We start from the raw sequence: 21575 nt of genomic DNA, 5'->3' as shown, positions 1-21575 counted from the left end.
CCAAAAACCCGGAGTCTGGAGCATCCGGCCCCCCAGAGGAGCAGACCTGGGGCCCCCCTCCCTCCTCCCCAGGTGGAACGCGGCCAGCCCCCCTTTCCTGGTAATGTTGCCCCTCATCCGACTGGGTCTCTACCCAGTCAACCCTCTGCAGGTTGGGTCTGCTCGGTCTGTCCCTGAGCTTGGGGCACTGGGCCCGTATGTGGCCTCGTTGGCCACAGTGATAGCAGCTCATGTCTCGTGGGTCCCCTCAAGTGGGTCGGGTGGACCTGACGCTGGATGTTTCCCTTTGGTGGGGGCTCTCCATAGGCCCCTGCTGGGAGGTCCCATGGTGACTCTCTCTGCGTTGAGGCAGACCTGCTCCTTCGAGACGCCTCCCTATTATCCCCTGCCCGACTGTCCATGAATTGGTCGGCCAGCTGGCCTGCATGCTGCGGGTTCTCCGGCTTCTGGTCCATCAACCACAGCCTCAGGTCAGACGGGCACTGTTCATACAGGTGCTCCAGTATGAATAGGTCAAGCAGGTCCTCTTTAGTTTGGGCCCCAGCTGTCCACTTGCGGACATACCCCTGCGCCTGGTTGACCAGTTGTAGGTATGTGACCTCCCGGGTCTTATGTTGACTCTGGAACCTCTTCCGGTACATCTCAGGAGTCAGCCCAAACTCGCGGAGCAGGGCCTGTTTGAACAGGTTGTAGTCCCCTGCCTCCACACCTTTCATTCGGCTGTACACCTCCACGGCGGTGGAGTACAGTAAGGGGGTGAGAAACGGGATCCTGTCTGCAGGGTCAACCCGGTGCAGCTCGCAGGCATTCTCAAAGGCCGTCAGGAAGGTATCTATGTCCTCCCCCTCCTTACGCCGGGCCAGGAAGCTCTTATCAAAGCTCTTTGTAGGCTTGGGTCTCCCCTCACTCACCGCAGCCGGGGCTTCGCTGCTTCTCAGCTGGGCCAGGTCCAGCTCATGTTTACGCTGGTTCTCCTTCTCCTCCCGCTCCTGCTGGCACTGGTTCTCCTCGTGTTTACGCTGGTTCTCCTTCTCCTCCAGCTCACGCTGGCGCTGGTTCTCCTCGTGTTTACGCTGGTTCTCCCGCTCCTTCAGTTCTTGCCTCCTTAACTCGAGCTCTTCCCGTTTCAGCTCCCTGTCATGTTCCATCCGCATCCGCTCCAGGGACAGGGAGCTCCGCCGGGACGATCCCCTGCTGGCCGCTGAGCCCACGGTATTTGCTGGGCTTCCCCCCACCTCTCTCCTAGGTATAGGTGGGCAGGGTCTCGGGGTGTCCTCGGCAGCAGTCTGGCCCCTCCCAGCCATGTCAGGCCCTGGGGCCCCCACTGCGTCCGCTGGGCGGCTTCCCTCTGGGACAGGGCTTGGGGTGGGTGAACCGTCTCCTCCAGCTGGGCAATTAGCTGGTCTTTGGTGGACCTCCCAATGCGCAGCCCCCTCTGCTTGCACAGCTCCACCAGGTCTTTCTTAAGGTACTTAGCATACATCTTCCTGCTGGCCACTCGCTGGCCTGTGCTCTCAGCTTCCCACCGGTTCCAGGGAGACCCCTCGTGCACCAGCCCTTCTTCAGGTCACCACCTCTCTGCCAGGGTCGAGCTGCAGACTCCTTCGCCCCTGGGACTGCTCCTGCAATCCCCCCGGGGGACCCTGTTACTGCAAAGTCCTTCTCTCTGGTCACACACTCCCAGGGGTTAATCACCTCCCGAAACTGTCTCTATCTCTTCAGCCCACCTGGTCCCTGTCAGTCCCCCTTCGTTTTGCTGCTCCCCAGTCACTTACTGCAGGAAGCGCCATCCACGGGGTGCAGTACATCCCACCGCTGACACCAGTTGTCACGGAGTGTGGGGGAGTCAGGGCCCTGCACCCCCGGGCTCCCTGCGATTCACCAGGACTCTCAGCCAGCCAGTAAAGCAGAAGGTTTATTTAGACGACAGGAACACAGTCCAACACAGGTCTTGCAGGCACAGATAACAGGATCCCCCCTGTTAGATCCATCTTGGGGCCCCAGGAGCCCCACAGCCCCCATTGGGGATCAGAGCCCTGTCTCTGCTCCCTTCTTTCCCCAGCCAGCTCCAGTCTGCCCAGCCTCCTCCAGCCCCTCCCCTCTGCTCAGCTTCTTTCCCGGGCCAGGAGGTCACCTGACCCCTTTGTCTCCAACACCTTCTCCTGGCACCTTTGCAGGAGGGGCCCGGGCCATCAGTTGCTAGGAGACAGAGTGTCAGGCATTCGGATGCGCTGGCCTTTTGCTTTGCTAGATACTTAAGAACTGCACACAGCACCCCAGTAAGAACAGCAGCAAAGAATCCTGTAAAAAAAACAGGAGTACTTGTGGCACCTTAAAGACTAAAGGTGCCACAAGTACTCCTGTTTTTTTTGCGGATACAGACTAACACGGCTGCTACTCTGAAAAGAATCCTGTGGCACCTTATAGACTAACAGACGTTTTGCAGCATGAGCTTTCGTGGGTGAATACCCACTTCTTCAGATGCTCATGCTGCTTTTACAGAACCAGACTAACACGGCTACCCCTCTGATACCAGTAAGAACAGTCCCACTTCGTCACACCTGGGTGATCCCTGAGGCTCTGGTTGAGCCATTCGTGATCTCAGTGGGAGAGGCCAAGTGCCCTCCTCCCAAACCTTTGGGAAGGGCCTGGGGTTTTCAGTTATGTTCAAATGAAGCCGTCTCCCTTGAGGCTGGGGGTTCGGGTTGGGGCCGAGGACTCCCGGGGCTACGTGTGGGCATGGAGTTCTGTGTGGGGAGACGGTCCAATGGGGCTAACACACCCTGATGCAGAGATCCGGAGCAGGCCAGGGCTCCCTCAGCATCTCCTCGGGGTGAGACGAGACAGGAAGAGAAGCTGGCATGAGGGATCTCTCCCCCACCCTCCTTCCCTGCCAAGACACAATCACCAAGGCCACCAGCACAGGCTGTAGCTGTGTTTGCTAGAGGAGAAGAAAGAGAATCTCTCTTCAAACAGACCTGAGAGGCTTCTACTGGGGCAGGCGGTGGCAGGGGGAGAGTGAAGGGAGCTTTCTACGACGGGGAATGTGTGTTGCATCAGGCTTGCAAAAGACAAGCACACAGCAGCCATGTGGGAAGAAGAAAGCGAATTGCACCAGGGTGTTGGCATCACCGCTGGGAGGCTGTGTGGGATTGGGGTCTGAGCGCACGCTGGGAGCCAGCAAATGGCAAAGTCTAATCCCAACCTTGAGCCTGCCTTGCTGTGTGGCTGGGACACATCACTTCACCCTTCCTGGGTCTGCTTCTCCATCTGTGAGGGGCGGGGAGGCTGCCTTCCTCCCAAGGATCCATTGGCATTTGTACAATGCTTTGAACCTGCCAAGTGCCACCCGGCTGGTGCTTGGTATAACTGTCTAGGAGTCTTCTAATCCCACTGTGTGAGTTAGACAGCAGGGGGCCTCACCCAGGATTGGCTGCCTACTAGCTCCTTCCTGTGACTGATGAGCAGGCTGGGAAAGGAGGAGTGGTCAGGGTGTGTTGTTGGTAATACAGGATATGTCTACACTGCAACAAAGCGCAAAACAACAACAAAGCACCAAGCAACATGGATGCATCCCTGTTCTGGCCATTGGCATGTACCTGACTGTCTTTGCACACCAACACCCCCGGCAGGGCGTTAAAACCACCGGTGCAATGCCGGGAGCGTCCGTGTGGTCTGATCGTCGACTTGTGAGATGTAAAGTGACACTCAGCTTCCAATTAAAACAGTGCCGGTGTCATCAATCTCCAGTAGCCAAGCTTGAGCGTGCAGGGCTTGTTAAAAAACTTGATGAAGTTCTGGACGCACTTCCTCAGTCAGATACAATAAACAGTGACTCTGCCTGGTCGTATTTTAAGGAAATAGTGTTCAGTGTGTCTAAAGACGTCCTCGGCTTTGTGAAGAGGAAGCATCAGAACTGATTTAATGAGATAAAGCAACTCCTGACTTCCATGCCTGCTCTTCGCACGCTGTGGATAAACAACAAAAACTCATCTGTTAAAAAGATGGCTTATTCCCATACAGAGTGCAGAGTGCGAGCTAAACTTCTCCATGGGAAGGGGAACTGGTGGAAAATGAAAGCCAAGCAGCTTCCGTAAGCGGCAGACCCAAAAGGCTCCAAGCAGGTTTTTGCTGAGCTGAAGACCGTGTATAGCCCACCATCTAATGGTACCAGCCCTGTGTGGAGTGCAGATGCATCACTGCGACTGAACAGTCATGGGCAAATTCTGAAAGGATGGGATGAGCACTTTAATAAAGTTTAGAACTAGCTACTGGCCACTTCAGCATCTGCGCCTGGTGATCTTGAACCAGGGCCGCCCGGGAGCGGGGGCAAATGGGGCAATTTGCTTCGGGCCCCACAAGGGCCCCCACGAGAGTTTTTCGGGACCCCTGGAGCGGGGTCCTTCACTTGCTCCGGAGGCCCCGGAAAACTCTCATGGGGCCCAGGCCCCCAGAGCTTCTTCCACTCCGGGTCTTCGGCGGCAATTCGGCGGTGGGGGGGTCCTTCCGTTCCAGGACCTGCCGCCGAAGTGCCGGGTCTTCGGCAGCAATTCGGCGGTGGGGGCACCCCGCCGCCAAAGACCCCAGGCCCCCTGAATCCTCTGGGCGGCCCTGTCTTGAACAACTTCCAATTCCAGGCCAACTCTCAATCCTGCTGAACATCTCTGAAATATGGCAAATGCCAAACAGCAAAGCAGCAGGTTCAGGTAGTGTTCCTGGGGCGATCTTCAAATGTGGAGGCCAGAAGCTGCCCAGAAAGTTCACTGGCCTCTACTTCAGGTTTGGGGACTAGAGGCTGTGCCCAGGAACAAACACTGTTCACTTGGACGAAAGGAAAGGCAATCATGCTTCTTGCAGTAACCATCCTGGCCTCTCGCTCCTTTCCAATGCAGGAAAGATGCTCACCAGAGTCATGTTAATTGATCAACTCATGGACAAGATGCTGCCTAAAAGCCAGTGTGGCTTCTTCTGGCATGATCTTCACACTCTTCCAAATTCAGGGGAAATGTCATGAGCAGAATCAAGAGCTATATTTAGGTTTTGTCGCTCTTACTAAGGCCTTTGATTGTGTAACTCAAGATGGCCTGTGGACTGTCCTCCAAGTTCGGTTGCCCTGATGAGTTTGTCAGCATTATTAAATCTTTCCATGCAGGAATGCAGGTTCTTGTCCTTCACCCAGGCTGCTTCTCAGCTCCCTTTGTTGTCACCAATGGAGGAAAACAAGGCTGCGTTCTTGCTCCGACATTATTTAGTATTGTGTTTGCAGCTGTTCTAATACATGCATTCAGAGACATTAATTGTGGCATTTATATGCAGTACCATATGAATGGAGGTGTTTTGAATCTGCATTGCCTGTGTGTGAAGACAAAGGTTATGAAATAATTATTCAGGAATTACTGCTTGCTGCTGATTGTGCTGTACTGGCCAATAACCTCCGGGGCATTTTTGCTTCCTGACTGCTTTGTGCATGCAGCAAACCGTTCAGCCTGCAGAAGACAGAAGCCATGGTCCAGCCTTGACAAGGAAGTACTTCATCTCTTCCAGTTGTGTCCATCGACGAGGTAATCAACAAGTTTTGCTGACAAGGCAGTGTCGTTTCATAAAATGCAGTGATTGCTGGCAACATTATGAAGCGCACTGGGGCAACCAACACAGCCTTTGGAATACATCCGGGTCGTCTCTGGAACGAATATGGTGTCAGTCTGCAAAAAAATGTTTTCCCCACCATCATCACCCCTCTCCTCTACAGCTGCAATATGTGGACTGCTTATCAACGCCATGTGGAATGCTTGGCCCAATTCTACCTACGATGTCTGCGGCGGATAATGGGAGTTGAATGCCAAGTTTTGGTTCCAAACATTGAGGTCCTTGAGTACTGTCACATCACCGGCATAGAAGCTTTCATGGGGAGCATGCAGCTGAGACATGCGCTCATGTGGGTTGTATGTGTGATGGCAGAATCCCGAAGGGCGTCTTTTATGGAGAATTGCAGAATAGAACAAGAAAATGTTGTTATAAAGACACTTTCAAGGCCAACCTCCAGTCTTGCAGCTTTGGCCTCAACATCTGGGAGCCCTTAGCCCACTACGAGATCCGATGGTGGCCGCTCTGCCACCGTGGACTGAAAGGCTTCGAGAGCTGCATAGCTCCAGTCAAGGAAAGACGTACGAGGTGCATATTCGTTTACAATTGTTTTTGGCTGTGGCACTTGCAGATGGGGGCTGCAGGACCGAAATTGGTCTTCGGTCTCATCTCAGGACCCGCAATAACTGACAGCAGCTCCGTCCATCAAACTCGACAGGAGACTCCATCATCACGCTGCAGAAAAAGACTCACGGCAGCAAGTCTCAGAGCCCGGGTCAGCTGACTGGGGCTTGCGGGGCTGGAGCTACAGAGCTAAAAATAGCAATGTGGGCATCCCTGCTCGGGCTTGGAGACCCTTCCCCCTGGTGGGCTCCAGCCCGAGCCCCACCATCTACACTGCTGTTTTTAGCCCTTTAATTGAGTCAGTTGACCCAGGCTCTGAGACTTGGCACCACAAGGCTTTTTTTCCCAGTGTAGACATGCCCGTGCCAGGCCTGGCGTAGGTGTGGGGGAGCCAGGTTTGTTCTGCTCCCTGCTGTACAGTCCAGGAGGGGATCCTGCCACCCAGACTCAGGGAATCTCTCTCACCCACAAAACTGATGCTCTGCTAACCCTGGAGGTGGGATGCTGGAGCAGTGTCCACACCTACAGCAGCCAAGGAGTCTCTGCCTGTCCATCCCCCCTCCCAGAGCAGAGCAGGCCTGCCAGGACCAGTGCTGCCAGGATATAGGCCTGCCTGAACCTCTGCCCGGCCCTTGAACTGGACCCCCAGTGAGGGTCAGCCCCATTCAGCTGTGCTCCTCCCGGTACCTTTGCTGGGCAGGATCCTTGAGGGCGTCCTCCCCAGTGCTAAAGGCTCTGCAGGCTTAGCCGCACCCTCAGTGACACCCGTTGGGCTTGATCCCTCATTCCCAGGTGCCCGATGTCGCCCTTGGTTCCGGTGCAAGTGGCGGCGTCCAGCTCTCTGGGAGCTGGGGCAGCTGACAGGCTGTGAGAGGCGCAGGAGAGCGGGGAACGGGGCCCTGATGGGCGCTGGGTTGGTCCAGTGCCCTCGACAGGGGCGAGGGGAGTGGAAAGCAGTGAGGTCTGGCTGCAGCCGGTAGAGCCGGCCGATGTGACTCTGAGGGCGGCAGGGGAGCTGAACCTTTGAGTGAGAAAGTGACGCGTGAGAGCTTGGTGCTCTCTGCTTGGTGCCTCACGCTGGTTTCCAATGTTTGTTTATGGCCATTTAGTTCTCTCCCCATTGGGTGCATTCATGGAGCAGAGCATCAAACTCAGCTTGATGTTGGCCATCACGATTCTAAGCACCCGCCTCATATGGTTCCTCTATGCAAAAACACCCAGGCAGTTCCACAATTGGCTCTGCCCGCTCTGCTATGTGAAAACAAACTCCTCACTCCCCTGCCTCCTGCCTGTCGTGAGCCCTCATTTCCCTCTCCTAGCGACCCTGGTTGGGTTCCAGATCTTCCTGTTCATTGGAAAGGCTCAGAGGTGTCAGTTACACAGGTCGGGGGGGTGGAGGGTGCATTAGTGAACAGCTAATCCATTTTCAAAATCCCTGCTACGTTATTCTTGGGAAGCAGATTATTTTAATGCTGTAAGTAGAGACTTTTATAAACCTCCCTTTGCTCAGCAGAGCAGAAGGATCAGTATAAAAAAAATGCTGGAGGGAAATTTTTAGCTTGGAAATAATTATCGTGCCGTGCTGTCATGGAGCAGTTTGAGAGCTCTGCTGTCAGGGACGCTCTGAGAACTGGACACCTGGCTCTGGGCTCCTTTGAGAGCTTGCTTCGAAGCTCTCCGCTCCAACAAGTCAAGGGTTGTTTTGCCACTCACTTAAGTGGAAGCAGTGGCAGAGTTGGGCCTGGAACCCCAGAGTCCTGCTCCCGGTCTGACCGCTAGACGCACATGCAGACAGGGGTTCTCCCCATCTAGTGGGATGGAGCTCCAGCCCCACCCAGGCTGGTGAGAGGAGACACGGTGAGCAGCTTGTGCTTTCCTGTGTGAAGCCTGAGCCTTGACGCTTCAGAGAGAGTTTGGGGTCTTGTCTAGTTTTTGGGTGTTGTCATAAACAGATAGTTAAGGGTTAATGTCTCTTTTACCTGTAAAGGTAAGAAGCTCAGTAAACGTGGCTGACACCTGACCAGAGGACCAATAGGGGGACAAAATACTTTCAAATCTTGGTGGAGGGAGTTCTTTGTTTGTGTTCTTTGTTTTGGGTTCGTTCGCTCTCGGGACGGGACATCAATCCAGGCTCTCCAAATCTTTCTGAATCAGTCTCTCATGTTTCAAACTTGTAAGTAACTAGCCAGTCAAGGCGTGCTAGTCTTATTTTTGTTTTCTCAACCTGTAAATGTTTCTTTTGCTGGAAGGATTTTTACCTCTGTTTGCTGTAACTTTGAACCTGAGGCTAGAGGGGGTTTCCTCTGAGCTATATGAATCTAAGTACCCTGTAAAGCATTTTCCATCCTGATTTTACAGAGATAGTTTTTACCTTTTCTTCCTTTAATTAAAAGCTTTCTTTTTTAAGAACCTGACTGATTTTTTCCTTGTTTTAAGATCCAAGGGAATTGGGTCTGGACTCACAAGGAGTTGGTGGGGGAAACAAGGTTAATTTCTCCTTGTTTTAGATCCAAGGGGTTTGGATCTGTGTTCCCCAGGGATGGTTTTGGGGGGACAGAAAGTGTGCCAGACACTGATTTCTGGCTGGTGGCAGCGTTACCAGATCTAAGCTAGGAATTAAGCTTAGAAGGGTCCATGCAGGTCCCCACATCTGTACCCTAAAGTTCAGAGTGGGGGAGGAAACCTTGACAGGTGTGAATGGGGGGGGGGGGGTATCGCCCCATGGATCCCCGGCTCATAGAGAGTCTCTGCTGTTCCCCCAGCACCTCCGAGGCTGGGGTTTAGACCAGGATTGATGCCGGGAGCAGACAGCCCTTTCCAGGCCACTTAGCATGAGTGAGAGCTGTGTTTGCAGCATCCTCCTCCCCAGAGCAATTGATTGAGTCCTTCCCTCCTTCAAGTGTGGTAAATGTGAGCTTGAGTGATGGGGGCTCTCCGGCAAAGACACTCGGCTCCTGCAGGAGAGCTCTCTCCTGCCAACCTGCAGTTACAGAGCTGGGCCGGCTGCTGTGGCCAAGCCTTCCCCCGCAGACTGAGAAACGCTCTCCAGACCCCCCTCCTCAGTGCTACTCGTGTTGCCTAGCGAGTGCTGCCTAGGGAGCCCCACGAACCAGGGGGGGACCTGAGCCCCATCTGCACCGTCCCCATAGGCCCCAGGGGGCCTGGATCCAGGGTTCTGGTTCAGTCCCATCTCTACTGCAGATCTGGGACCCATGAAGACCACAGGCCCCGCCCGGCCATGCTCAGCCTCCTAAAGCAGATGGCTTGGCATCGTTGTTGAGCGTGGCATGCTGGGAAAGCAAGCGTTGCCTCCACAGGCTGTGCCTGTCGGGGTTAAGGGTCAGGGTGGGTGCCTAAGATGTGGCCCTAGATGGCATCTGGGGCTCTGTCTTGAGGCTGGGCCTGGGAGCCGGTTTAGGAGACCCCTTCTGGATGGGAAGGAAGTGGATCAGAAAGGACTGGAGCCCCGTAGGATCCCACAGGCCCCGTCCCCTCTAGCCCCAAGCCGATCTGCGGTTTCCTCTTCATTTGGCTCATTACTGAAGTGGAAGGGGGAATTTCGAGCCCCAGGCTGCACCTGCCTCTCTGTAGAGTCCGATGTGCTTAGTGTGGTGGCTGCCATGCCATGATGGGTTTCATGTGCCGCCCCTGCTGCTCTCTTCTCCCTGGAAGCCTCTCAGGGTCAGGATGAGACGCAAGGGACAGAGGGAGAAACCTGCTGGGGCCTTCCTCTCTCACCATCTCCAGGGTGGGGCGAACTTCCCAGTGCAGGGCACTCAGAAGGGGGTTAGGGGCAGGGCTGGGATTGTCCCACTCCACCTCAGTGATCAGGGTGCGGGGGCAGTTGCCCATGCAGGGTGTGCCCTGTGCCCAGGGGACAGGAGTATCGAGGGCTGTGTGAGCGCCCCAGCCCAAGCCCTGCACTCCTGCACCCCCAGGGCTGTCGGGGCTGGGGTACCGGGCTGTCGGGGCCAGGCGGTGATGGATGCTGCGAAGCCAGGGGCGTTGGGGCTGGGGAATCTGCTGCTTGCCTTGCTGGGGATAGCTGCGGGAGAAACAGGAGTGTTAGAAGAGGTGCTGCCTCCCTGTACTGCAGTGCTGTGCGGCAGGCGGGGGCTGGCCAGCCGGGTGCACGGGGGCCCCATCTCTGGGGCTGGGTGCTCAGCCATGGAGCCAGGAGCCTGCAGCTCAGCCCTGCTCTTACGTCAGGGCTGCAGGCTGGGCTGCCTTAGGTGTAATTAAAGCTGACACTGATGAGCTGCTCAGCACAGCTGTGGTGAAGGAAGCCCTGGCCAAGAGCAGTGCCCCCAGCCCCAGGGCCAGCCCCGCTGTCTGCCAGGCACATGCCTCCCGGGACCAGGGCAACCCCTTCCCCTGCAGCCCCCCTCCGGGCGTGGGCTCAGCCCCCGGAGACACATGCCCTCTGCCCCATGCTGCCTGGGCTGGCCCCCTCCATCAGCTGCATCTAGCCCCACCCTGGCTGCATGCTTCGTGCCATCACCTGGCTCTGATACTCCCCCAGCAGTGTCCAATGTGAGGCAGGACGTCCCAGGTGCCGGGGGCTCCCCCTCCAGGGCCAGCAGGTGACAGCAGCTGCTCCGGGCAGGGCCTGGGTATTGCCACCTGTCCCGCATTCTGCTGCTCTTGGTGCCCCCGGTGTGCCCAGGCCAAAGGCTGAGAGAGCCCAGGGCAGCTGGGTTAAGCTGATGGCCCAAGCCCGGCTGGTGGTCTGAGGAGGCATTTGTGGTAGCCACTGAGCTCAGACCTCGCCTGCAGAGAGCAGTCGGGATGCAGCAGCTCTGACCCAAAAATAATCTCAGAACTTGGCAAAAGTTCCCAGGGCCCCAAGACCACATCCTGGCCCGGCCCAGCCTGACGTGTGTCCTGGTCCCATTTAACTTAATTGGCAGCTTGTGCTCAGCAGAAGCCACCACTGAAATAGCAGGGGGTCTGGGGGCAGTTTGGGGGCCACTGGCAAAGCCATGGGGTGGGGAGGTAGCAAGCTACAGCTGGGGTTAATGGGCAGAGCTGGGTGGGGCCCGGGGCTGGGATAGCCGGGGGGCTGCAGGTCAGCACTGGGGTGCGTGGGCAGAGCTGGGTGGGGCCCGGGGCTGGGATAGCCGGGGGGCTGCAGGTCAGCACTGGGGTGCCTGGGCAGAGCTGGGTGGGGCCTGGGGCTGGGATAATGGGGGGGGCTGCAGATCAGCACTGGGGTGCATGGGCAGAGCTGGGTGGGGCCCAGGGCTGGGATAATGGGGGGGGCTGCAGGTCAGCACTGGGGTGCATGGGCAGAGCTGGGTGGGGCCCAGGGCTGGGATAATGCGGGGGGCTGCAGGTCAGCACTGGGGTGCCTGGGCAGAGCTGGGTGGGGCCTGGGGCTGGGATAGCCGGGGGGCTGCAGGTCAGGCCTGGGGTGCCTGGGCAGAGCTGAGTTGAGGACCCAGATGATGCTGCAGGTCACAGATGAAGCAGCCCTGAGGGTGTCGCAGCACTTCCCTCAGCTGCCTCTGGTTCTAGCTAGTGCCTCCTCGTGGGCTCCTTCTGGGCACCCAGGCACATGTCATTTGATTTTATCTGCCAGTCACACAGGGAGCTGAGGTGGATGGGTGCTGGGGGGCGTCTCTGGTGCCAGTGCCTCTTGCTGAGCGGGTAGGGGAGAGTGTCCCAGGAGGCTGCTGGTGCATGGAGAAGGGGCACCACTGCCTGTGGCAATAGATCCTGGTGCAGGGTCCCACTGGTGCCCCTGAGTTCTCAGAGTGGGTGTGAGCTACGTAGCTTTTCTGCGCGCAGTTCTGGTTGCCCCAGCGCCAAAGAGCTATATTGGAATTGTTAAAGGTGCGGAGAAGGGCAACAGAAATGCTGGAGTCTGGAACAGCGTCCGTGTGAGGAGAGATTCACAGCTAAGGTAGAGCCCATCAGGTGGCGTAAAGTTGGGATTATGTTTTCCAAAGTTCATTACTTTACATTGCTCAGCACTGAATTTCATCTGCCATGTTGTTGCCCAGTCACCCAGTTTAGTGAGATCCCTTTGTAACTCGCTGCAGTCTGCTTTGGACTTCTCTCTCTTGAGTAATTTGGATCATCAGCAAATTTTGGCACCTCATTGCTTACTGTTTTCCAGATCATTTGTGAATACGGTGCCCTGGTCCCAGGACAGGCCCCTGGGGGACCCCACTATTTACCTCTCTCCAGTCTGAAAACTGACCATCGATTCCTACCCTTTGTTTCCTATCTTTTAACCAGTTACCGATCCATGAGAAAACCTTCCCTCTTATCCTAAGGACTCTCTGGTTCCTTCAGACCCCCACTCCTAACTGGCAGCCTTGGATTCTCTTAGCTGCTTGATAAGGGCTTATGCCAGGCCCGACCCCCTGCGGGTGCAAGAAGTGGAGCACCACGGGGGGTGAAGTGGGATCCAGCTGTTTGTATTGCGGGAGCCCCTAGTAGTGCCCCAGTCCTGGGCCAGGACCCTGTTGTGCAGGGCGTTGTACAGACCCACAATGGAAGGATGGTCCCTACCCTGTTAGATTCTGGTTTGGGAGAGCGTCCCATCCGGCGTCCTGGTGCCTGCCGGATACACAGCGCCGCATGCCACCCCCGCAGTTAGAACCGGACTGCTCCTCTGCGACTGGGTTTCTTGGGCAGGGCCAAGCCAGAGTGTAGCATCTTAACCAGCCTCGTCACAGCAGCCCTGTTGCCACTAGAGTTTTGGGCTCTGCTTTTCAAACCTGGGAGCCTAAAGTTAACCCTTCCATGGGCCCCTGTGGCCAGCAGGACCCCCGGGCGCTAGTGCCTCTGAGAATCAGGTAATTGATTTGGGTGTCCCCCGTGTGGCACCCAAGTCTGAAAATGTCAGCCAGGTCTTTTCTGGGGTGCTGGGAGGAAAGTGGCAGCTGCAGTGGGGACAGACTGGTCCTGGCTACGAACAGGGCTGTGGACTGAGCCCATGGCTGATACGGGTGGTGGTGCTGGTAGCTCAGACCTGGGCGCTCCTTGGCACTGCGCCGTAGGGCAGAGTCCCCTTCCTGTCTCCCCAGGGCCGCGGTGGGTGGGTGGGTGGGTGCTAGCTTGCCGGTCGGGGCACTGCAGTCTCATGCACCCCCGCTGAATCTGTTTGTTGTTTGCAGATGGCGAGAGGCTGGGCGAGGTGACAGATGCTGGCAGGCGTGTGGCCGGGGCCCGGGCGGCGGCTCAGCAGAGAAAGGCCGACGACTCCAGCGAGAGCCGGGAGGATGAGCAGATGGTAATCACAGGCTGGCCTGTCTTCTCTCTCTCTCTCTCTGTTAAATGGGAAATGAGTTCCTAGCGGCTCTGGTTCTGGGCTGGAGGCTCCTGGGGGCTGGAGCCGTGTACGTGCCAGGGGAGGGGGCCAATGCACCTTCGCCCTGCATGGCTTCCTGCTGCCCATGGAGCTGGGCGGGCAAAGGGGGCTGCTCAGACCCAGAGGGCACCCTGAGGGAGGCAGGGGCCCCTGTGAAGGCAGAGGGGATAGCCCTGCTGGGAAGCCCATGGTGAGAGTTTGGGGCGGCCCACAGGATGGCCCTGGTGGGAAGTACAAAACAGGCGTCCTTAAGGGACTGTGCTGTTGGAAGCCACGTAGGGGTGTGTGTGTTGGCCCATATGGCTCCATCCCCCCGGTGACGTGTGTGGGGATCTCTGAACGCCCACCACACTGTCCAGGGGGCCCCATGAGGAGCCCTCTTGGCAAGCACACAGCAGGAGGTGCAGGGCAGGCCCCCCTTGGCGTCGCCCTATTGGGAAGGGCAGAGTAGGGGAAGGGCCCCGCTCTGCCAGTCAGGGCACAGGGGAGTCCAGGGGAGCTGGGAGGGGGCTGTGACTGGGGTTGGGTCTCCAGGTGGCCTTGCCCCTTTGGAAGGCGTTGGGGCCGGCCCATCGGTTGGAGCCTGGGGGGGGTTGAACTGGACGTGGCCCTGCTCCCGCTGGACTCTCCGGGGCCAAGAGCCCAGCTGTCGTCTGAGCACAGTTAGCTGCTCCTGCCAGCCACGGGCCATGCAGCGCCCCTCGCCAGGGGCAGCCAGGCAGTGCGAGGAGCACAGTGGATCGGGCTCGCTCCTCCAGGACCGTGCCATCAGGGTTCGGGCAGGCTCCGAGCCAGGCTTGGCAGCACGGGAGCCCAGCGGAGGGAAAGCTCATATTTCACTGCCTGACAGTGATACTTCATTTCCCCTCGCTGCGATAACAGTGACATTGACCGATCGTTGCCCCTTTCCCGAGGCGTTGGCAGCCATGGAACGCGAGGGAAACAGCAACAGCACTGGCATGGCAATCGTGGCAGCAATTAGCGCAGGGTGTGGAAAGGCTGGCATGCCACGTGCAGAGAACTGGGCCAATGGAGCACTGCGCTGGGCCAGTAGCTGGAGCCCCCAGCTAACTGCAGACTCTGTGGGAAGTACAGGACAGAGCAATGGACCATCTACAGCCGAGGCCAGTTCCAGGTGGTTTAGATACCAGGGCCAACCGCACCTCCCTCCAGAATGCAGCTAATCTGGACAAATCAGGCTGGGGCTGTTTCTTCCTGGCCAAGCTGCTGCCCTGAAGCATGAGGATTGAGAGCTCTTGAAATGCTGATCCTGGTACAAAAGTCGAGCCTGCTCCTCTTCCTTTTGCACAGCCTTCACGTGGGGCTGCCACGATTAAAGTGGGTCTGTAGCATCTTGTCTGACACACCCAGACAAGCAGAGACTTGCAGGTCAGCCAGGGAGCAGGAATAGAACCCAGGTGTCCGGACACCCAGTTCCCTGCTGTATCCGCTAGACAAAGTAAACCTCTGTCAGATGTTCCTAAGTGGTTTCCAACCATCAGCCTTGCCCTGCTGCAGGGAGTTCCACAGGTTTCTGATAAATGGCACAACAGAGGTATTTCCTTTTAGCTGTATTTCGTGTGTCGCCTCAGTTGAATCGCACGCCCCTTTGTGTTCTGGAGTCGGGGCAGCAGGAAAGCCTGCTTGGCATGGTCTATCCCAGTGATTTCCCCTCACCCTTTACACCCTGACCAGCCCTGCTGTCTCCATCGCCTCCTGCCTGACCCCTCCCCTTCCCTCGGAGGCTCTGCCTGCATCTGTTCGGAGAGGAAGGACCAGCCCTGATGGCGCTGGGCATCTCTTGGTCTCAGGCCATGGAAGCAGCTTCGGCGCCCTTCTCTGTCCCATGCTTGCTGGCGGGGGGAGCGCCCCCGGGGCACTAATGGCAGATCTCCCTTAGGGGATGGAGACAGGCCAGAGCTGAACACTTAGCCTCTCTGTGGCTTTGGCCCCTGTCTTTGTCTCGGGGACGTCATTGGAGCACAGGCGGCTGTTAAGCGGGACCCAGCCAGCAGCCCTGGGCAGCTGCTTCTCATCCCCCGTAGCCCTCATGTGCTGGCAGCTACACCCTTCCCTCTGGCCACTGAGAGGCGCTCCAGCTCTGGCCCCTGTTAGTGGCTGAGCAAGCCCAGGTAGGAGGGGGCAGTAGTTATAGCCGTGGGTTGTGCCGCGCCAGCACCCAAGGGCGTCGTGCCTGCCTTTGTCCTGTGCAGGCGGAATGCGCCTGGCAGCAGGGCTCCTGCGTGTCTCCCACAGTGCGGCCAGAGCTCTTCACGGTCACGCTGCAGCCCCTGGCATGGGGAACTGTGTGGTGCTGCCCTTCCCCAGCCACACGCACTGAACTCCACAGCATAGATCGGGTGCTGTGCATGGCCCTTCCTGCCCCTGGCTCTCTCTGCCCCAGCCCCTCTGCTGAGCCCAGGCAGCCGGGGGGTGATCTCTTGGTGCACGTCCTCCCTGGCTGTGTGGGAACAAGGAGGTTTGGCTTAAAATCAGGTCGCTGGCTCCTGCAGGGGTTACCGAGGGACCTGAAATAGCTCCTGAGCTGGGTGCGGACACAGAGCCACCAGGGGAGAGCGCGGCCCCGGTTTTGGCTGCAAAGGTTGCCAGTGCTTTCCCGAGAGCTGCGGCCCATCAGACGGCACTAGCCGGGCTCCAGAGAGGAAGCGGCGCTGTGGCAGGGTGCCCCGCCAGGGCGTTCCTGAGCAGAAACCCTGTGAGCGTTTCCTGCCGCATCACCTGACAGTCTCAAACCGCTTTGCAGGCCCTACTGACCTGTGGGAGGCAGGTGGGAATGTGGGGGGTGCAGCTCTCCCAGCCAGCCTGGGCTTCTCCCTGCTTTGATCTGAACCCAACATGCCCCTTTGAAAAGCAAAGGCAGGCTGACCCTAGGGATTTGCCCCATTCCGGCCGTTGGGTATCTGCGCGGATGCCCCCACTAGCGCAGCCAGGCCGAGTGGCTGTTGGCGCTGGTGGAGCTAAGGCTTGCTTGAAGTGGAGGTTCGCTGTAACTGTGGCTGTAATGGTGGATCCTGTCTGTGCCGGGGGGGCTGCCTCAAGGCAAAGCCCCATTGCCTGTTCTCTGTCATCCCATCAGTTCAGTGGTGGTGGCCCCCCGAGCGAGGCCAGGAGGGGCATCTCGCAGATCACCGGAGCCTTGCCCCATCTGAACATAACACGCTTCATCTTCCCGCCAGCACTGTAAGCAAACAGGAGAGTTGTCCCCGCAGCAGCGGCCAGCTCAGGGGAGCCCGGCTGTGAATTGCTGCCTCTGTCAGCGCAGGGAGGGGGAAAGTTCCCTGGTTGGGAAGAAAAACAACCACAGCTGAAATAGCTCCCTGGATCCAAAGCAAACCAATTGGGCTAAAAAAAACGGAGATGGGAAAACTGGAGCCCAGAGCAGTTTAAACTCGGCGGCGTGTTAATTACAGAGGCTGCCGTCCACAGGCAGCTCCTTATAGCTAGGACGAGGCAGGGCTGCCTGTGCCCAGCCCCTCCTCTGGCAGAGCCCCTCGCTCTCCCGAGCCATGGCACGGAGCCACCGCGTCCTCGCTGTGCCAAGGAACAGAGAAGCTTTTATCTGCTACAGCTCAGCCACCCTGGAGCGGGGGCCGGGGAGTGGAGAGAGCCATTTATTTGGGTTTCCCGACTGTGTGCTGCTAATGAGAGCCAGCTGCACGCTAGGCAGTGATGAGATGGCGAGAAATAGGCTTGGTCGATGCGGCTTCCCCACTTCGGTGTGTATCAATCCAGCACCAGTGCCACATGGATGGATCCCACCCATCATCTCCCTCCCTCCCCCAGGGCCTGCGCCACGGGGCCGGGGGCACCGAGCCTGTGGCACTGCGGAGCTCTCACCGTCCCCGGGGATCCCAGGGAATCCTCCAGAAATCAGCACAGAAGTGCCACTAAGTTTTGGAACAAGCGTGGGAGGGACTTGGACCACGCTAGTACCAGCTGCCCCCTCCTCTGCCCTGCGCTGACACCTTCAGACCTCCTCCCCATCCCCCCCCAGCAACACATCTTCTAAAGGCCGCTCTGGAATTCAGGCTAAACTTTCCAAGGGAGCGGAAGGAATTCTTCCTTTCAAACAATCAAAGCCTAATTATGCCGCCTGTCTAATCACGTTTTCAGAGGACATTGTTCCCCTCCTCTGGGGCTTTAATTAGTTCATTTAGACAAAGTTTGCTAATTACTTCCGTAGTGCCACACATCCTAATGGGCTTCTATTTGTTTACAGCGTTTATCTGCCACCGCCTGTCTCCGCTGGCTGCCACACACTCCGCTCAGGCGTGTGATGTACTTGTTACCTTCCCTGCTGGCCACAGCAGTGGCCCTCCTCGGCGTCTCCCAGGGGCTGCCCTCTTGCGTGGTCCCTTCAGCCTCTGCAGCCCGGTGCGCTCAGGGAACCTTTGCTCACTGTACCCCAGCAGCAGGGGTCTCTGGACAAGCAGGGGCTGGAGAGGAAGGCCGGCCTTGGGAGGTCGGGTTTGATTCCCACCTCTGCCACAGACTCCCTGAGTGTCCCAGGGCAAGTCACTGAGTGTCTCTGTGCCTCAGTTCCCCATCTGTAACATGCGGATGGTTTGTTGTGTCTGTCTGGTCCTTACTGTGCTGTGGACAGGGCCTGGCGTGATGGGGCTCTCAGGGCAGCCTGGGCTCTTGGCATGCCTACAAATAACGAATAGCTCAGTATCATTAATTCCAGTAGCACATGGAGGCCCAGATCAAGATCAGGGTCCGGCTGTGCGAGGCGCTTCACAGACACAGATTAAAAGACTAGGACACCCCCACCACTATTTCATTTTCCTCTCCTCTCTCCATCTTTTCTCCTCCTCCCTACTTCCTTCACGTCCCTGCTGTTGCTGCCTTCCTGCATCTGAGTCCCCGTGCCAGGGCACCACTGCCACGCCTCACATCCTCAGCTGTGAAATACCTGGCACCTGCGTGGGTGTATCTCCGTAAATAGGGCAGGGAGCCCAGCATGGGCTAGTACCCGGCACGCAGGACTGGGAGCTGGGAGATGCAGGCTTTCAGACGGATGAAGCCAGGGACTCGCTCAGTGACCTTGGGCAAGTCACTTCTCCCCCTCCATGCCCATCTTTGTGCTGCCCGTGGATGGCCCGAGTGTTCCTAGTCTCCCCCAAGGTGGGTTGTGTCAGGAGCAGGGAGAGCTCTGGAGAGGGGCTGATTGGAGCTTTCCTCTTCCCTGTCGCACTCAAGAGCGGGACGCTATTTTTTCCCTCCTGTCCATTTTTTCTTTGCCGTCATTAGAACCACAGATGCCCAGGTAATTAAATCAGACCTGCAGCATGCAGCCTGCCAGGGGCCAGTATCAACAATTGCATGGTCACTGGGGGATGAGTCTAGACAGACTTACCCCCAGGCCATCGTTACGAGGGGTTGTGCACTCAGCTGGGAGCTGAAGCTAGACAATTCAGCCTGGCAATAAGGTGTCCGTTTTTATCAGCGAGAGTAATTAACCCCTGGAACAATTTACAGAGGCTTGTGGTGGATTCTCCATCATTGGCCATTTGAAAGTGCAGGTTGGAGGTTATCCTGAAAGCTCTGCTGTAGGAATTATTCCGGGGCAGTGCATTGGTCTGTGACATACAGGAGCTCAGCCCAGATGATCGCAATGGGCCTTTCTGGCCTTGAAATCCATGAATCTGTGCTCCACAGGCTCGGAGGACAATGACCAGCTGCTGGGTTCTCCCAGAAGCCCCCGAGAATGCCAAGTGGGAGGCGATGAAAGAATGAGGGTGAGGATGAAAGAAGAAACCACTGGCATCCAAAGGGAAGGGGAAGGACTCAGAGCATTTTATGTTTCCTGAAGATCTCCCCTTCTCACATCGTTAGTTCCCTCCAAGGCATTTATCTCTGATCTCCTGCCTTTGGATCCCCTGTTCCACTGCTTGCTTCTAAATCACTGCCGAGTCAGATGGGAGTGGGTAATATGAATGAAACCTGCTTCAAAAACCCGCCCCGCTCTCCGCCTTCACTTCAGCAATCACCTGCTTGGAGCGCAGTCTGACTGCTGGATTCACCCACCTCTGGGGTCCATGTGTGCAGAAGAGTCCCCAGTCCATAGCAAACCTGGTCTCTTGCCGCGGTGTAGCTCACCGAACGTGCATCGGGCAGAGGGTTTGGTGCCAGAGAGGTTTCTGGTGGGCGATGTCCCTTCAGTGGTGCTGTATCTCCTGGGGTTGTTTAATTTTTGCAAGGTGCCTTTGGAGATGCTGTAGATCTGCCTGTCGGAGATGGCGCATGGGGAATGGCCAGGCATGCAGGTGCTGTCTGTATGCACCTGCCACCTCTGTCTCCAGCTGTGGAGGATGGGAGCACGACTGATTGACAAGGGGGTCTCATCTGCAGACGTCTCAGTTGCAAGCTGGACTCCAACCCAGGCGCCAGGCACATGAGTTGAACTCTCTCCTGCTCAGAGAGATGGCAGCAGATGGAAAACATCAAGGAGCAAATGGAAACAAAGAAACATGTGGGACATTTTGTCCATTTTTCTGCAAGCTCTAATTAGCGGCGCTGGCACTCGCATCAGCCACGAGAGAGCGAGAGAATTGCCCCCACAGGAGCGGGTCTGCTTCTGTGCACTAGAGGGCAGTGCTGCGTACCAACGGGGCATGGTTAATAACAAGCACCGTTCCTAAAGCTCTACCGGATGCTGCTTTGCTTGGCCAGCACGGCTCTGTGGGCCCTGCTTGGGTGGATGTACCTTGACGAGGTCCTACCGCTGGAGGCTCGGTGCTGGAAGAAGCTGTGGTGAAAGGGCGAGGCTGGGAGCTAGCACTGCTGAATGCGAGAGCTCCCAGCTCTGCTGACATGAATACCTCTTGAAAGATCAGCTTGCAGTAAACACCGTGCATGGCCCAGGGCTTAAAGGGCTGAGCGAGATGCTGCAGAGGGCCCCTCTTGGAAGAGAAGTGGGGTGACACTCCCATTTCAAGCTGTACTGGTCAATAACAGACTTCTGGCCTGGGTGGCCTGCCCAGAGAGAGGCATAGGAATTACTGTACCGTCCAGGCCGGTCAGCACAATTGAGTCAATCCCGAGTTGTGGCGTGAAGGCGAGCGCTGGCCTAATCTCTCTAAATTGGGAGACACACACCTGCAATTGGATTAGCCTGATCCCTTTAAAAGGAAGAGGAGAACCAAACAGGAATCCCGCCTCCAGGTGGCCTGTTCCATTGCCCAGCGACTCACGCTGGGGGTGACTGGGCGAGACGTGCCCTGTTTCAGCCAGTGGGCAAATGTCACCCGGCACCTCGCTTCTGCTCCAGCCGCTGGTGCCTGGCTCTGCTCTACCAAGTTCTCCATGGCAGTGGAGGGTGAGCTGGGCTTCTCTTGTTCTCAGCACTGGGGACTAGTCCACTGGGGATAACAGAACCTTCCAGAAGCACTGTTATGTCACTCCCGGTACGGGGGCAGCGTGAGCCGTATCAGGCGAGATCTCCAGTCCCAGCAGACTCCTCCACCAGCTGTGTTCGTTGCAGAGCCAACAGCACCACAGGCAGGGCCCAGAGACCTTATGTGCTAAGGAAAGGGGAGTCTCCCTGAGAGAGCCCATGGCTTGTGAATCATAGAATCATAGAATCATAGAATTCAAGATCAGAAGGGACCATTATGATCATCTAGTCTGACCTCCTGCAAGATGCAGGCCACATAAGCCGATCTACCCACTCCTTTAGCAAGCGACCCCTGCCCCATGCTTCGGAGGAAGGCGAAAAACCTCCAGGGCCACTGCCAATCTGCCCTGGAGGAAAATTCCTTCCCGACCCCAAATATGGCGGTCAGCTGAACCCCGAGCATGCGGGCAAGACTCTCCAGCCATACCCTCTGGAAAAAGGTTAAGAATATCATATCATTGACCCATTGTACTATTTACCAGTTTGGCACTTAATTGACCTATTGACTAAGCCCGTTATCCTATTATACCATCTCCTCCATAAACTTATCTAGCTTAATCCTAAAGTCATGGAGGTCCTTCGCCCCTACTGTTTCCCTCGGTAGGCTGCTCCAGTATTGCACTCCCC

The 21575-nt window shown here is 57.0% G+C and overlaps 1 protein-coding gene across 2 annotated transcripts in view; it reads left to right on the top strand.

Moving 5' to 3' along the window:
• Positions 1-21575, top strand: part of B4GALNT4 (beta-1,4-N-acetyl-galactosaminyltransferase 4) — a 131634-nt gene that overhangs the window by 54974 nt on the left and 55085 nt on the right. For both annotated transcript variants that reach the window (XM_045016118.1, XM_045016117.1), the window contains exon 2: positions 13335-13450. In XM_045016118.1, coding sequence (XP_044872053.1) covers positions 13335-13450 — 116 coding nt within the window. The remainder of the gene's footprint in view (positions 1-13334; positions 13451-21575) is intronic.

This window comes from Mauremys mutica, chromosome 4, assembly GCF_020497125.1.
Source record: "Mauremys mutica isolate MM-2020 ecotype Southern chromosome 4, ASM2049712v1, whole genome shotgun sequence".
In the NCBI taxonomy this organism is placed as follows: domain Eukaryota; kingdom Metazoa; phylum Chordata; order Testudines; family Geoemydidae; genus Mauremys; species Mauremys mutica.
The sequence above is the reverse complement of the archived record's forward strand: the minus strand, read 5'-3'. Positions and strand labels throughout refer to the sequence as shown.